The sequence below is a fragment of the Antedon bifida genome, chromosome 7 (assembly GCF_963402885.1).
Source record: "Antedon bifida chromosome 7, ecAntBifi1.1, whole genome shotgun sequence".
In the NCBI taxonomy this organism is placed as follows: Eukaryota; Metazoa; Echinodermata; class Crinoidea; order Comatulida; family Antedonidae; genus Antedon; species Antedon bifida.
The window spans coordinates 1,640,136-1,657,739 of NC_136232.1; the positions used below are offsets into that span (position 1 = coordinate 1,640,136).

The following is a 17,604-nucleotide window of genomic DNA, read 5'->3' on the forward strand; positions in this document are numbered from 1 at the left end:
AGGTGAAAACAAATACATTTTCTCCCTGTTTTTACTTGCTTTTTATGCACTTAATTTTACCCACGATTTATAAATACTATCTATTTAATGATATTACAATAAGTAAGTGATAATCTTATGTTGAAATACGGTACTTTCAAAAGACCTCGTTCTGTAATTGGCCTACGGTTTATTATAGCTGGCCATTTGTTCCAAAGAACATACATTTTTTTTCGTATACACACAATTGAAACTTTATAATAAACAAATTAACAAAAATGTTATTATCTTAACTTTTATTATTTCATAAACATAAATATACATCGGTTATAAAAATGTGTAACTCTACAACCTGATATTTTAGAATCACTCGTATAAAATGCTTTGCTATATGCAAGGAAATTATTATTCGGGTCGTTAGCAGGAGATTTATTGGAAGATGCGCGGTAGCTTTGTAACTACCTAAAGTTAAAGCAATATATTATACAACGCCACTACAAAATAAAACGATTTATAAACAATTGTAAAAGTGATATCCTTATGAGCTTTTACAATTTGTCAATGCCAATAAATTAGATAACAAGGAATGTAGCTACGGAAACTCCAGTTATATAGATAGCCTAGATGTTTAAACCAATGCAATCAACAACAGGATGCTGAACTTCTGAGATCAAAGGGTTATGCGTGGCTTCGACACGATCAGTTCCACGCCCCTTAAAATACACCGTGGCCCGCGGAGAATACACTGTTATACGGTACATTTGTCGCAGCCAGACATAAGATCAAAGGACTGTTACGATTTCCTATCTTCGCATTCCGAGCTCAGTATCTTGTTGTTAGATTGCCTTGGTTAAATATATGCCCTAATACTTTGATTAACAACGTAATGTTTACCTAGCAAAATTGCAACAAGTTGAATCTTTCTTTTGGCCAATACTGTATAGCAAAATTGCGCTTACATTCTAATGCGTTTGAACTATTATATAACGATACAAAATCTAATAAATACTTTTATTTAATCTATATTATTTACATAAATAAAATTATACACATGTTGAATTTATCTTCTGTTGAAAGAAAGTAACTTTTATTCTTCTAAAAAGAACACCTTCTAAAAACACTAGAAGCATATCACTAACTTATTCCAATTTAAAGATAAACTCAAAGAGAGTTTGTTTTCGACGAAAACTTTGTCATACTTTTACTGTGTTTTTCTTTATCGTATTTCGTCTTATATTCTGAATTTAATTCAAAGAAATTAATTTGTATCAATTGAAAGTAAATTTAATCAAAACAAAAGATTCATGTTTACGGACTATCTTATAATGCTTGGTTCCCACTAGAGACGCAACGCAATGGCGTGACGTTGCGACGTAAGTGATTTGACCAATCACAAACGATGGATTATTCTAACTGTCGCCTGTCATTGGTCAACTCTTGATTGCATCACGTCTACGTTCTTGCGTTGGGAAACAAGCTTTATATTGACGATAATTGTTTACTACGTAATGTGGTAAAATCAGGGAAGAGTGAAAAAAAATTCTTCTCCAGTAAAACAACCATTTTTAACATTTTGATTGATGACGTAATCATTTTTTTTAATGATAGTGGTTGTACAGATGTAAACGTCATCACAATCGTATACCCGCTTTCCTCTCCCGTTTGTCTCCTGAACCGCAATTTACTGCGAATATTCCATATCTCGTGTGTTGATGAATTGGAAGTCCAGACAGCTAATGACAACCTGGAGTGAAGAAAATTGGAAATAATATTTTCAGTCAATTGATTTTAAAATAACTATTATATTTAGACTAACAAGTAACAAGTAACTAACAGTAAATAAACGCATTACGCATTTTTTTTACTTTTTACTAAACATTTAAATTCATTGAAAACATTGTCCTGGCTTTTCTCGTCTATCGAAAACTCCATTCTCTTTACAAGACACTCAACTCCCTGTTTGGCATATTTCAAGGTAAAATGTAATGCAACATTTTTTGTACAATTTCATTTTCAATCATCTATCTACAGTAGCAAAACACCTTCATGGCCCAACATAGTGACCTCTTAATAGGAGTGTATAGCCTAAGCCTATTTCTCACTAGGGGAATTTTTTTCGCGCGAATCGAAAGCGTCTGCTTGTACACGTCATGCGTATAGAGAGGGATTTGGAAGATGGAAACGTAACATGAATTCGCGTGCGTATAAGCTGGTGCTTTCGATGCCTGCGAACAAATTCGCCTAGAGGAAATTAGACTTTAATAATGGTTGGTTGTAGTGTTAAAGCATATTGCCCCACGTTTCGTTTCACGAAAAAGTGTCCTTTTAAACAGGGTGTCTTATAAATTTGGGGTGTTCCAAAGGAGGGCTCTACTGTAACGGTACTTACCATACTAGTTCCTACATTTTCCTCTTGGCGTTAAACCAAACGTGTATGGAATTTGGTTACCCTTTCGAGATGTACACGTTAGTCCCCTTTTACAAGCTCCAAGAACCCCGTATGGACCCATACATGACTGACCAACCATCTAGAGTTTAAACAAAAGTAAAGTAATTTTAAAACAAATCATTTACTCATCCTTTTATAATCGGTTGTCACCAGATTAACCTTTCCTGCCCAAGTCGCTGACTGAAGTAGCTATGTTAGCTATACCCTTTTTGGGTAACCAAGTCAGAATTGCAGTTTCTGCAGTAACTATACACTTTAACCTGTTTGGGTAACCAAGTCACAATTGCAGTTGCTGCAGTAACTATACACTTTAACCTGTTTGGGTAACCAAGTCACAATTGCAGTTTCTGCAGTAACTATACACTTTAACCCTTTGGTAAGGCAAAATTACAGTTGAAGTCGCTGCAATAACTACATTTTTGTTTACTTGTTAACCTGAGTATATGCAAATAAATATGATAACGATTTTTTTGGAAAATACCGAACACCTCGGTTATAATATTAATAGGGCGAAGCACGTATGGACCTCTTCAGTCATCTTTTTCTATTTTGTATTGGTGGGTGTACAGTAAGCTACATTTTCATAGTTTGTAATGTTTTTTTTCGTTGAAAAAAATGGTATTACCTTTGGACAAACTTCACAGCACCCGCACATATCTGATATCCTTCGTGCTCCGCCAGGACATCGCTTTGGAGTACGAAGACTACAGTATTGCGTCAACATTGAACGTCTGTATGCTTTGCATCGACACCGATTAGCACTTACACTGTAAACAAACAAACATTTTTGTAAATAAAATAATTTCATGATTTAAAACAAATAGTTTGGACATCATCTATAATGTTGATATATACAGACGGCACAAACGTGGCGTGCTGTGTACGGCTCTTGTATGCGCGCGTCAACTTTTTGAATCTTGTAACTGGCACACTGCTTTTGTGCGCATTCGTAAGTTAAGCTGGGGTTTCATTGGTGAAATCGCTTGGGTTGGGCTTACGTCCTAGCGTTGCGTCCTCGTGGGAACCAAGCTTTATGTATTTTATTATTGTCGCTGGTGATATGGACTAGAACAAAGCTGACGAGTGGTCAAACTTTTACAAGCGCTTGTCTGTTTTTTAAACATTGTGTGGTTGAATCTGATTATTATTCCATTTTACCTATATTGAGACAGATAGTTTTTTTATTCCTTAAGAAGGTTATGCCCAACGATGGAGAAAAATATAACTTATTTCTTCATGATGCAACTGATATTTTCAGATATTTTTTATGAAGAAAATGTTTTAATCGGTCATCCAACTTTTATCACCGTAATAATACGAAGCAGCGGGGTCGCAGTGGCTTGTATTCATAAACCACGGAAGGCTAGAGGCGACGCAAAAAACGTTTACAAAAGCTTTATAAACGGCGTCTTAGCGTCAACATCAAAAGTGGCCAAATCGACATTGGTGTTTATCTACCCGGAAATACTGTTTATGTTAGCATAGCAAATTTCCATTAATTGACGGAACGCGAATTGAATTTGTAAACTTCACTGTTTTCTGCCCTGAGGTGATCTCGTGTTTGAACAGTGGGTGTATATGAACACCATCCTATTAAATATGTTGGCGGTTGAAAAATATGAATATCATATTTGTATTCCCATGGGTTTTCATTTAATAGTTGCATAGTAATATGTTTACAATTCGGCATAATATATAATGTTAATGTTTTCGAATTAATAAAGCGGTTACAATAAAAAAAATGAAATAAGAAACAGATTGAAAACAGTAAAAGTATAGTATTAATAATTACGAAATGTTAGATAGCATTAGTACATTGTAGGATGGAGATGATGCAATGTTGTAAATATGGTTTAGTTATTTATCGCTCGCACTGGACTTAATGTGGTCAAGCAGTAGCCTATTCGTAATTCCTCATCTTGGCACAGTTTTTTTTTATTAAATAAAGATTATCTAAATACGATAAACTTATTTATGTGACCTTTAGCCTCAATGGGTTATATATATTTTGACTACTGTACAAGTAATCAAATTTCTATTGAGATACGTACGAATAAAACATGAAACGCATTTCATAAAATCAAAAAAATATATGGCAATTGTTTATCTATGTACGGTATCTTCCTAATAAATTTCAACATAGCGTCTAATATGACTTAGTAAACTTTTGTATTTTACCATAAATTCCGACCAAAAAGTAAAGTATTTATAATATTAGCATATAATTATTATGATAGTTTAACATTCCTATAGTAAGATACAACTCAGACGGATAAAAAATGATCTCTTTACTACCGCATCGTATATGATAAAACACTAAATAAGCACGCTCTAAATCCATTAGAGAAAAAATGAAATCTAAATTGACATAAGTGGAACATGCGATCCACAACAATATTCATGTACGTGATTTGACAAATAAATCTGAATTATAGAATCCCGAGAGCTGTTTTAGGTGGTATTATAAAATACATATAGGTCTATTAAGGCCTATATTTTACGGTCGGAAATATTGCGAAAATGATTTACTGTTAAAGAAGATTTCATACAACCGCGAAAATTCAATACAACATGCATTATTACAATTTCTTAAATTATAATTTTGGAAGAAAATGGAATAAGAACAAATTGGAGCTATCTGAACTCATGTTTAAAGAATAAAACAAAGTTTTGATAATGTCTAAACAAGCAACTGTCCGAACACATGTTATTAAAAAAAATATAGACCTAGAATTATATAAAACCAATGATGTTAAATAACGTAGTTTATTTATTGTTAATAGGTCTTGTTGGCAAATTTCCAATGCATAATGAAATTATGAAAGTTCGAAATTTACCGCTAATCTATAAATAGCCCTACAATAGGCCTATATGATTCGATTTATTTAGTTTTGATACAAAAACACATTACAAAAAAATTACACTATACAAACAATTAACAACGTGACAAGGATTCTCCAAGCGCACTTTATTCTTTATAACGGCCACAGACCTTATAATACATTTGAATTTATTGAATTATATTTTGCAGCTAAGCAGACAATGATTCTTTATATGCAGCATCACCCCCAAAATACATAATTCTTACCCGGCTTCCCGGAAGAATCATCACAACATTAGACACTTTCCCACAGTGCAAAACTACTCTGCTGTTAATGATATAATTGGGCGCAATCAAGACAGCTAAATGTCTATCGAAGAAAACACTGGCGTTCTATTAACTGTGATCTTGCTTTTATGATATGGTATTAAGTAAGAGATTGGCATCATGCCATTTCACATAAGCATCTTTTATGAACAACATAGCATGGTATACACATCTTGCTGTATCGCGTTTCTTGATAACGGTCACAGACCTTACAAACTTCAAGTATCCCCACTGGGTGATATTATCTTTCTTTTAAATGTAGGCTAATTTTAGCTATCTTATCCCCAGATATTTACCTCCCGAATAAACTTACCGATTTCTGTAGGCCTAAGGTATGCATTTGTTGCCGATTTTCTTTAAAAGCTTTTTCAGTTTCTGTGTTTATTCGTTGTTAGATCCCCTGGCATTTTTATTCACCAGTGGTCGTCGTATTCTTCACAAATCACGCACTTTAGTGAAATCTCCCTTAAATACTAAGTATTTCACTTAAGTCAATAAATTAAGGTGTTTTCCTTGTTGTTTTTAGTTGTATTCACTTAGATAAGATAATTGTAAAGATAGACCTACGGTTCTTTAGCTTAAGTCTGACAACACGTATTTCATTTGAAAAATAAATGGAATTAAAGTTTGTAGGGTTTCCTAATAAGGATGCTTAAGTGAACAGTTGGATATATGTATTTCAATGCCTATTTGTGATTTGCATACAAATTTTATAGAAACAAAATTCTTTATATCGGTAACGCAAATGGTGCTCGTAAATGTTTGCAATCGCGAAATTCGCAATTGGGAGATGTACTTCAAGTTACTGTATATTTTACATGGGATTTTGTACAAAAATATAATTAAACTCATCTATTAATTGACGTACGTTAGTCCTACAAACTAATTTCTTTACACGAAGATGTCATGATTTCCAAACGTTAGAGGGAAATATATTGATGTAATGTCACTGATAAGTAGGAAAAACAGTAATGTTCACAACCTTCGTGCTCTATGCAAAGATGAAAGATACGTGAGGTTATGACATGTTCTGTAGATAAAAATGTCATTTGAGACATAACATGAAGTTGTAGGGGCAGGTGTACATGCTGAAAACAAGGGATTACATTCTCATTACCATAGTTATGTCAGGTTTAGCTCCGGAGGAAAATGTTGTTTTGAATTGTAGAAATATAATCTTTTGATACCGATTAAGATAATAGGCGTTTTAGGGGAAATCCGTAAGGATATTTTCAATAAAATTTAATCTGAAAGCAAAATCAAAATCGCATGTTTTATAAAACTAATAGATTTTCTTATTTTTTTAGGATCCTGTAAATGTTTTTATTATTTCGTTCGTTCGTTGAACATAAGGCTGGATTATTCATTACACAATATATGGATTGTTGTAATAATAAAAGATTTTAAAGGGAGTGAGTTGTCCTTTTTTCATGTATATTCCTAGTATACTATGAACTCTGCACACAGTTTATCAGAAAATAAAATATGAACCATGTCAGAGCATAGAGGTAAAACTTTTCAGAATTTCATTTAGGTTGTCAACTGGGGAGCGCGCACTTCACGCGATATTCTATGGGCCCTCCTCCAAACTAACTCCAAACCTCATCTACTTACTTTCCTTCGTTATATCCCTGTAGTTATTAGTAGGTAGTTAATATTTACATTTTTACTAATTTCTGTCTAGAATCTAGACTACCCCTTTTTCTGTTAATCAACTTGACCGAGAACCATATTTTAACAACGTATTAGAAGTGTACATATGATTTCAGAACAATCGCAAGATTACGATATCGCCACGCGCGTTCGCCGTACAGCCGTCGCCGTAAATTGATGTGACGTCACAATTGCATGGCAAAATCTATCTCATGAGTTTTCACTGTTGTTGACATACAAGAGATAGGTACCGTCACTTCAATTTTTTCATGGTAACATTCCTTGTTAATTATTGTGTGGAAAGGTATCTTTAATTGGGTCTTATTTGTAAGGTCATGCCTAATTGTAATTAATAAAATCGACTTGTGGTATTTTTGTGAGGTCGTATAACGTAAAAGCATGTTTGATTTAAAAAGATATTGAAATAATTAAACACATTTTTGTGATTTTATTCGCAAATGAAAAGTAAATGCGATTATGTAATTATGTGTAAATGAAAACGAATTCCCATAAGAAGACTTTGCATAAACCTACAAAATAGATTACACAGTGTTGTATAATCTATGGCAGACAAATCGTCAATTACCGTCTGATAAATTAACAATTGATGCCAGAAGTCAGACTATAGTATTAAGAACAGACGTTTTCAAAATGTTTAACCCGTGAACATGTAGCAAAGCAAGTAACGTTACGTCTGGCGTTTAACCCGTGAACATGTAGCAAAGCAAGTAACGTTACGTCTGGCGTTTAACCCGTGAACATGTAGCAAAGCAAGTAACGTTACGTCTGGCGTCAGTCCAGATCTGCCTGTCTGTTTAACCCGTGAACATGTAGCAAAGCTCAGCAAGTAACGTTACGTCTGGCGTCAGTCCAGATCTGCCTGTCTGTTTAACCCGTGAACATGTAGCAAAGCTCAGCAAGTAACGTTACGTCTGGCGTCAGTCCAGATCTGCCTGTCTGTTTAACCCGTGAACATGTAGCAAAGCTCAGCAAGTAACGTTACGTCTGGCGTCAGTCCAGATCTGCCTGTCTGTTTAACCCGTGAACATGTAGCAAAGCTCAGCAAGTAACGTTACGTCTGGCGTCAGTCCAGATCTGCCTGTCTGTTTAACCCGTGAACATGTAGCAAAGCTCAGCAAGTAACGTTACGTCTGGCGTCAGTCCAGATCTGCCTGTCTGTTTAACCCGTGAACATGTAGCAAAGCTCAGCAAGTAACGTTACGTCTGGCGTCAGTCCAGATCTGCCTGTCTGTTTAACCCGTGAACATGTAGCAAAGCTCAGCAAGTAACGTTACGTCTGGCGTCAGTCCAGATCTGCCTGTCTGTTTAACCCGTGAACATGTAGCAAAGCTCAGCAAGTAACGTTACGTCTGGCGTCAGTCCAGATCTGCCTGTCTGTTTAACCCGTGAACATGTAGCAAAGCAAAGCAAGTAACGTTACGTCTGGCGTCAGTCCAGATCTGCCTGTCTGTTTAACCCGTGAACATGTAGCAAAGCTCAGCAAGTAACGTTACGTCTGGCGTCAGTCCAGATCTGCCTGTCTGTTTAACCCGTGAACATGTAGCAAAGCAAAGCAAGTAACGTTACGTCTGGCGTCAGTCCAGATCTGCCTGTCTGTTTAACCCGTGAACATGTAGCAAAGCTCAGCAAGTAACGTTACGTCTGGCGTTTAACCCGTGAACATGTAGCAAAGCTCAGCAAGTAACGTTACGTCTGGCGTCAGTCCAGATCTGCCTGTCTGTTTAACCCGTGAACATGTAGCAAAGCTCAGCAAGTAACGTTACGTCTGGCGTCAGTCCAGATCTGCCTGTCTGTTTAACCCGTGAACATGTAGCAAAGCTCAGCAAGTAACGTTACGTCTGGCGTCAGTCCAGATCTGCCTGTCTGTTTAACCCGTGAACATGTAGCAAAGCTCAGCAAGTAACGTTACGTCTGGCGTCAGTCCAGATCTGCCTGTCTGTTTAACCCGTGAACATGTAGCAAAGCAAGTAACGTTACGTCTGGCGTCAGTCCAGATCTGCCTGTCTGTTTAACCCGTGAACATGTAGCAAAGCTCAGCAAGTAACGTTACGTCTGGCGTTTAACCCGTGAACATGTAGCAAAGCTCAGCAAGTAACGTTACGTCTGGCGTCAGTCCAGATCTGCCTGTCTGTTTAACCCGTGAACATGTAGCAAAGCTCAGCAAGTAACGTTACGTCTGGCGTCAGTCCAGATCTGCCTGTCTGTTTAACCCGTGAACATGTAGCAAAGCTCAGCAAGTAACGTTACGTCTGGCGTCAGTCCAGATCTGCCTGTCTGTTTAACCCGTGAACATGTAGCAAAGCTCAGCAAGTAACGTTACGTCTGGCGTCAGTCCAGATCTGCCTGTCTGTTTAACCCGTGAACATGTAGCAAAGCTCAGCAAGTAACGTTACGTCTGGCGTCAGTCCAGATCTGCCTGTCTGTTTAACCCGTGAACATGTAGCAAAGCTCAGCAAGTAACGTTACGTCTGGCGTCAGTCCAGATCTGCCTGTCTGTTTAACCCGTGAACATGTAGCAAAGCAAGTAACGTTACGTCTGGCGTCAGTCCAGATCTGCCTGTCTGTTTAACCCGTGAACATGTAGCAAAGCTCAGCAAGTAACGTTACGTCTGGCGTTTAACCCGTGAACATGTAGCAAAGCTCAGCAAGTAACGTTACGTCTGGCGTCAGTCCAGATCTGCCTGTCTGTTTAACCCGTGAACATGTAGCAAAGCTCAGCAAGTAACGTTACGTCTGGCGTCAGTCCAGATCTGCCTGTCTGTTTAACCCGTGAACATGTAGCAAAGCTCAGCAAGTAACGTTACGTCTGGCGTCAGTCCAGATCTGCCTGTCTGTTTAACCCGTGAACATGTAGCAAAGCTCAGCAAGTAACGTTACGTCTGGCGTCAGTCCAGATCTGCCTGTCTGTTTAACCCGTGAACATGTAGCAAAGCTCAGCAAGTAACGTTACGTCTGGCGTCAGTCCAGATCTGCCTGTCTGTTTAACCCGTGAACATGTAGCAAAGCTCAGCAAGTAACGTTACGTCTGGCGTCAGTCCAGATCTGCCTGTCTGTTTAACCCGTGAACATGTAGCAAAGCTCAGCAAGTAACGTTACGTCTGGCGTCAGTCCAGATCTGCCTGTCTGTTTAACCCGTGAACATGTAGCAAAGCTCAGCAAGTAACGTTACGTCTGGCGTCAGTCCAGATCTGCCTGTCTGTTTAACCCGTGAACATGTAGCAAAGCTCAGCAAGTAACGTTACGTCTGGCGTCAGTCCAGATCTGCCTGTCAACCGCCTGCAAAGCGGGGAATTCCTTCACCTTTTATACTAACATACACTTTACAATTTATCAAGATATGATTTTATTGTAAAATGGTACCCAGTGTTATTATTAGGCCTGAGCTAGGTTACGCCCAGAAAGATGCATCTCTGGTTCAATTTCATCTCAACTAGGCCTATGCCTTTATGACATAACTCAAAAGAACACCAAATTCCAAAACCGTCGTTCGAAGAACAGACGTATATCATGACTTCTTAGTTCGTATTGCAGAATTTGTTTCGCAAGTTTGAAAGATGCACTAAAAAAAATATAAACGAGGACCAACCGACTATTTAACTTGCTAAACGATGTGCATACCTACGTAATAACTGTCACTCACCAAACCTGATTCAATATACCGTCAGGTATCCACGTTTTCGGTTGTTTTTAGGCCTAAACTTTTTTTTAAAGAATAAGATAACACTTACCATGCAAGACAAGCAGATAACATCACAACAAGTACCAAATATTTGGTCATCTTTATAATATATCCCTAATTAAAATATTAAACAGGCAACGTTTTTAATGCTGACTATCCGAAATAACTACCAGACAACTCATGTACTTGATTTCACACCCCTGTGCTATTAGTATTAATATTATAAGGCCTCCAAGTTATGCTTTTCTCTTATTGGTCTAAACTCACAGCATGTGTCGTGAGTCAGATGGATTTTAACCAATCACAGAACTCGCAGACAGATACCTATGTTATTTTATTACGAATTTTCTAAATGATTCATCGGCTATTATTATTCTGAGTTCAAATGAACTTCCAGTAGGCCTATTCTAAATTATTCGTCGATATATTACGCAACTTAACTATTGAATTTTACACAAACTAATATTTGTTAAGAAATGTTCGTTACTATTGGCAAATTAAACTTGCCCCAAGTCTGTAGTTATTGTCTTTTTTATGGCGTTTCGATTTTTGTCTGAGCTCAAGTAGTATACGTATGAAATGCCATATGTGCCAAAATAATATTTATAATTTTACTAATATTAAGTCAGAACTCCGTCTAGAACCAGACTATAGGCAAATGTGCGTTTTTTTCTATATGTTGATTATAATTGTGCTTTTTATTTCTGCGATGTCTTCTTCTGTATAATGTTCGCAGATGTTTTAAAACTTTCATTTGTCGATTTTTTAGGAAATGAGGACAGGTTTCGTCGTTTTCCAAAGTCATGAATGAAATATTATTGTGTAGGATTGTGTTGCTACACACCATATTGTATTATATTAATTATTTATTATTTATATTTTTGAATAAATGTAGCGAAAGTCAAAGGAGAAGAAAAAAGGATAGTGTATTGTTTAATGATGGACGCACGTTATATCATTTTATTCCGATCCCATGTTGGCCTAGTTTTTTCAACCATAATTAAATTGTAATCTAAAAACTAGACATGAAACTCGTCACTTTGACGAGTTAGTTATCCGCACCACGACAAACGCCACGTGCACGTCATACGTTGGAATATTGCACACAGATAAAGATTATGGCATTATGACAAGAACTGAAGAATATGACATGCTGTTAGTGCTGAATTTTGTGTCATATAGTATATACATGCAAACAGTATAAGCTGTATACATATTACATACAGTGTAGAATAGGTGAAATTACGGGACCCGCCATTTATTCCAATTTTTAACATGGCGACGGTATCAAAATGAAACACTTAGATAGCAATTTCAGAAGGAAATTATCTCAGGAACAACATATTAACGTGTAGAAGAAATTTGAATACGTAAAATATAGATGCGCACCCTTTTAAATGTGATGAACTATTACGCAAAATATGAAAATACGACTTTTTTTATTCAACTGGCCATATGATGACGTCACAACATCCGATTGGCAAAATGTTTACATGAATTCGTATCTACAATCCAATAGCTTCCAGAAAACGTTTTAATCGTGATTATCACATTTTATTCTTACGAGCTATTACAGATTAAAATTTACTGTAAAGATGAAATTAATGACCCACGTAATTAAAATTTTTAGGCATGATGACGTCATAAAAATTAAAATATTTTTATCTCATGCTAAAGAAAGTTGATTGACCTACACAATATATAAATGTAGGAGAAAAAAGAATACAGATAAGCGCGATGCGCTCCATTGAATGTGATGAGCAATAACGAAAGAGACAAAAATCCTATATTTTACATTCGTGTGGCCATACGATGACGTCACAATGTTTTTTTAGCCTTATTGATGCATGATCCAATATCTACAACTCATCAACTTCTAGATTTTGTAATAAAAATAAACGGTTAACGGTTTACTTTAGAAACTATGACTGTTAAAAAATCGTCAAAATTATGTCTTTTTTTAAAGCTTTTTCATAAAAAACGCGCACGAATTGTCTAATTCAACGTGTTCGTATGGCGTTATTTAAACTGGAAAAGGTCTAAATTGTTTTCAAAATCACTGGGAAAGGCTTGAAAAATATAATTCAAGAGAAAAAAATATGTTTTTAACGCTATGTGCGGACCGCGCGCATAAAAAATTGCGCGCCCGTGGGAATTTTTGACATGCTCAAAATGACAAGAAACGCGTAAAAAGTTGATTAGAAATTAATTTTGCGCATTTTGAAATTTTAAATGCGCGTGCGCGCGTAACTTCTTGTCAAACATGCCATTTTTAATCCGTAGAAAGTTTGCCCCTGATATGACTTAAATTTTGTCAAAGTGTCAATACTAAATGACTTTTGGTTTTTAATCTATGATCAATCATTGAAATTCATAAAATTGCGCATAAGTCACGTTGCGCAACTATGACGTCATTCAAAAATAGGAGGTGCACAACTTCACGTAAATGCCCATATGTTGTCAAAGTTATGAAATGTTATGTTTACACATTTTAGAGGAACACGACTCACAAAAAGGAAGGAAGGAAAGAAGAATAATACAGAAAAAAAATATTGATCTCATACAATTACAAGGAGTTATCCGCTTGGTATACCAAGCGGATAACTAATTAAAAAAATTATTCAATGAAATTGTTTTGTTGAAAGTACTAATTTAAATAATGTTTAAACTTAATACTAATTGGACATACCTTATTTAGAAGCAATAACAGCGTGACAGTTACATAAATATAGAACATATGTTTTCCAAATGTTCGTTCATATGGTATCAACATTTACTTGCTTTCAACTAATGACCCATCCATAGAGAACTGATAAAGAAAGTCTGTCTCTTTTCGCCTATTGTCTCTGCTCAATATTCAGTTATCTATTCTGGATTTTGTGTTTGTAAATTAGCAAAATAGTACAAGATAATAGATAACTTTATCATTATTGTAATACTATGACGTAATTGTACTATATACCAATCAGGCCCTTATATCGAGAATACACTTGTGGAAAAGCCAGTCTAGTGATCTGGAGGTCGTGGGTTCGAGTCCCACCCGAGAAATATTCTCAATTGTACTTAGTATAAAGTTATACAAATACCATTACTTCGTAGTAGTTATTCATGAGTTATCCTTCATTGACCCCTATTTAGACTTACTACCATTTCCTGGGTACCCGGAAAATAATGCTTACGACACAGTTCCATTTCTTGTTTTCTTTCGGAAACAGTTATTACACTTAAGTGGTATCAATACACAGATATGATACCTAAATTCGAATAATAATACACAACGTGATATTTTTTATGAAAACAAACTGTTCAAAGATAATGTTTAAGTTTGTTTGTTTTAGGAAATTATAATTACACTTACGGAAGGAATATACCTAAATTGGATTTAAAACTTACCAGTGTGATTTTTCTTATGAAATAAAATGGTTTAGAGTTTCGATATAGCTAACAATTTTTTGTTTGTTTTAGGAAATATAATTACGTCACTTACGGAAGATATGATATTATATAAATACTTAGATCAGGATCATGAGAATACCCATGTGATATTTTTGGAGAAATCTTTCGATATAGATTTCAAGTTTGTGTTTGTTTTAGAGAATCATGGAAGTGATATCCATGACACAATCATAGACTTAAAACAATGCAATGTAGGCCTATGTGACATTCTGTTATCTAAAAAATAAGTGAATTGACAAATGACAACCGACGGTTGGAATAATACTTCAAGATTTTGGGAAATCCAACTACAACGATCTGGCCAACATTGCGCAGATAGAATGAATTGAGAATGTCATAAGCTTTAGATATACTATGAAGATGAATAAAAGGTTGGTATTTACAATGTTTACCTTTCGTATTTCTCTGATCTGTGTGAACTACTAAATCTTATTTAGCTTCAGCTGTAAATATTTTAAATCAACCGCATACCTAATGACGATGAGTGGTATTTAAAGTGTAAACTGTACAATCGAGTGTGTAGACTATTTCCCTGGATGTGTGTGTCTGTACATAAGGCCAAACAAATATATATTTGTTAAGCATCACCCCCTCCACTGATTTTAGAGCCGCCTCTGTTTTTTTCTTAAAATAACGAAAAAACACGATAAAATCGTAATAATTGATAATTGATTATCACAAGCGAACAGGAACAATTTATTTGTTTTCTTGAAATTTGAAAAAGTATGTACTGTAGTAATTTATTTGTGAAAAAGAAAATAAATGCGACTGTAGACAAATCTATCGACTACAATCTACAAATTTATAAAATAAAAGGTTCAATCAGGTGCATTTATGCAAATTAGTTTCAGGTGCTAACTATCCACTCATTGATCTGTTGAAATGAGATCAGAAGACAGGCAACATGAAGCTAGAAGGACCAGTTTACATGGTGTATAGATATGTATGGTAAGTTACCGTAATTTAGACAGTAGTTCAGTAAGTCAGCTTTTTAAAATCTCTATATATCGTTATCGATGTAGGTTGCTTACCTCACTTACTGCTGAGGAATCTTGTATCGTGAAAATCTTGGTATACTGGATCTATTTACGAAGTACCATAGGAATATTTGGTAATACAACATCACATGTTTTTCACATGTATCTAGTAGTAGTAACCTAACCCTTGGTACAGACACCACATGTGATATAAATGAGATACCGTATTACCAAATATTCCTATGATACTTCGGAAATAGATAGTATGTGGAGATACAGCACTGGGAGAGGACTAGCAATCGAGTAAAAATGATTGACTAAACAATGACTTTTATCCGTATCGGTCGTTATGGCGTAAAATATAGAATTTTTCAGAAGTAAGGTAAATAAATCTCTCGGGACCCTAGACTTATACAGAATACATACTTATTTCAATAGGTTATTTAATTTAAATACACGAAACGTATTTATAAAATATTTCAGTAATAACAATTAAAAAAAAGTAAAAATTAGAAAGTAGAAATTACCGTAAATAAAGAACTTACCTGTAAATAACTGCAAGCAAAAGAAAAAACGTTATAATCGTTCTGTTGTTCATTCTGATAAACTTTATTGATTAAAGATCGTTGTTAGGAAAAAACAGCCTTGTGCTTTCTTCTGACCAGCGAAGATGGTATTATAAACTCTAACGATGATCTGCTATTTATATAGTCACCCATTCTTGATATCGGGTAAATCCGGTTGCCTATATTAGGAATGGGAAATAACCTGTTTCATCTTTCAATTTGTGGTATAATATTTCTCCGGAAACAATCAGTTTCGTAATATGGAGGGGTGACGCTTTTTTGTTGTTGATAAAATGAAATCACGAGCGTGGGATGGTGATGATGAGGGCGTTGCCCTCTCGTTTTCCACGAAATAAACGCGTTCCCAGGTGCCCTCGTGTCGTTCACTTGTTGCTTAAGAGGTGTTATCTCTATCCTGTTTACTCTACAACATTATAGGGTTATAAGGAACTATATTACACAAGTAAAATGTTTACCTTATAAAAAAGATTGGTATTACTACTCTTTCAATGAAAATGATTACGTACTTTTTTCTACTATTATATAGGTATATTATATATTATATATATGTTTTATTTAGGCCTACTCCTATAGAGTTCTATTGTATTTTGGCGGTTTAAAATCTGACCTATTACACATATTAATACATATATCCCAACCAATCAAATAATTTGGCCTTACAGGAATTCCGTACAGATACTGTGACTGTTTCCATTTTATCTCTTCTTTGATTCTTTGAATGTAAAATGAAATGTTGTCGGTTTCTCAATAAAGTGATTTTGTTTGAACTGAATTGACTTCAGAATAGTATCCGGTATAGGTGAAAGCGTACGGACTTTAATGCTCCATCTTCAACGCGTCATGTGTCGTCGTGCTGTACTATAACCATTCTGTACTGTGGTTGGACGACGCACTAATACTCTTAAAGCTCAATTAGGTGGAAAATTATACGTCATCAGGCTCCATTATCCACTTAACTCCGATGACGCCCGACGACAATATTACCTTGGATTTGGGGTGACGTCGCACGCCCTCCGGCACATTCCTTTGATGTGGCTCATTGAGACATGGCCTTGGCGAGCTGACACAAACCCTGGTAGTGACCGTTACTGTGGTTAATGAAGAAACTGTCTAATTAGTTGCTGATGTTTATTTAATATTCATAACTTTCCTTTTCGACTTGTTAAATCCTCCTTAAATCCCAACACCGTGTTTTTCTCAACACCGTGTTTTTCTCAACACCGTGTTTTTCCCCACACCGTGTTTTTCCCCGCACCGTGTGTTTCCCCACACCGTGTATTTCCCCACGCCGTGTATTTCCCCACGCCGTGTTTTTCCCCACGCCGTGTTTTTCCCCACGCCGTGTTTTTCCCCACGCCGTGTTTTTCCCCACGCCGTGTTTTTCCCCACGCCGTGTTTTTCCCCACACCGTGTTTTTCCCCACGCCGTGTTTTTCCACACACCGTGTTTTAGTGGGCTTGACTTAGCTGCTCTCCGTTTGTTTCTGTCGATTCTCTCTTCTTTCCATACAATCGTTTTCTTTTCTGGTTGAACATCCAGGTTAGGCTTTACTTACTTAATTTTATACGGTACGCATTTATGCTATAAACAATTTTGCCCTTTAGCATTATAAAGTTATATAGTGTTTACAGTGTCTATTGAGTGGGAAGTAGGTC

At 35.9% G+C, this 17,604-nt stretch overlaps 2 protein-coding genes across 3 annotated transcripts in view; one reads left to right on the forward strand and one right to left on the reverse strand.

Annotated features, from left to right (window-relative positions):
* Positions 1-260: 260 nt before the first annotated feature.
* LOC144847870 (venom protein 302-like) lies at positions 261-16,044 on the reverse strand. 2 transcript variants are annotated; one of them, XM_078704422.1, is made up of 4 exons: positions 15,908-16,044; positions 3,054-3,195; positions 2,369-2,507; positions 261-1,723 (listed from the first exon to the last, which is right to left on the reverse strand). In XM_078704422.1, exons 1-3 carry the CDS (start codon positions 15,958-15,960, stop codon positions 2,373-2,375), a joined length of 330 nt encoding a protein of 109 aa, XP_078560548.1. In that variant the 5' UTR covers positions 15,961-16,044; the 3' UTR covers positions 261-1,723; positions 2,369-2,372. The 2 variants fall into 2 exon arrangements, with proteins under 2 accessions (XP_078560548.1, XP_078560549.1); XM_078704423.1 differs by lacking the exon at positions 15,908-16,044 and adding an exon at positions 10,979-11,133.
* LOC144847861 (proteasomal ATPase-associated factor 1-like) overlaps positions 14,917-17,604 on the forward strand; it is a 103,596-nt gene continuing 100,908 nt past the window's right edge. Inside the window, exons 1-2 of the mRNA XM_078704406.1 lie at positions 14,917-15,108; positions 15,231-15,333. Coding sequence (XP_078560532.1) covers positions 15,290-15,333 — 44 coding nt within the window. The 5' untranslated portion in view covers positions 14,917-15,108; positions 15,231-15,289. The remainder of the gene's footprint in view (positions 15,109-15,230; positions 15,334-17,604) is intronic.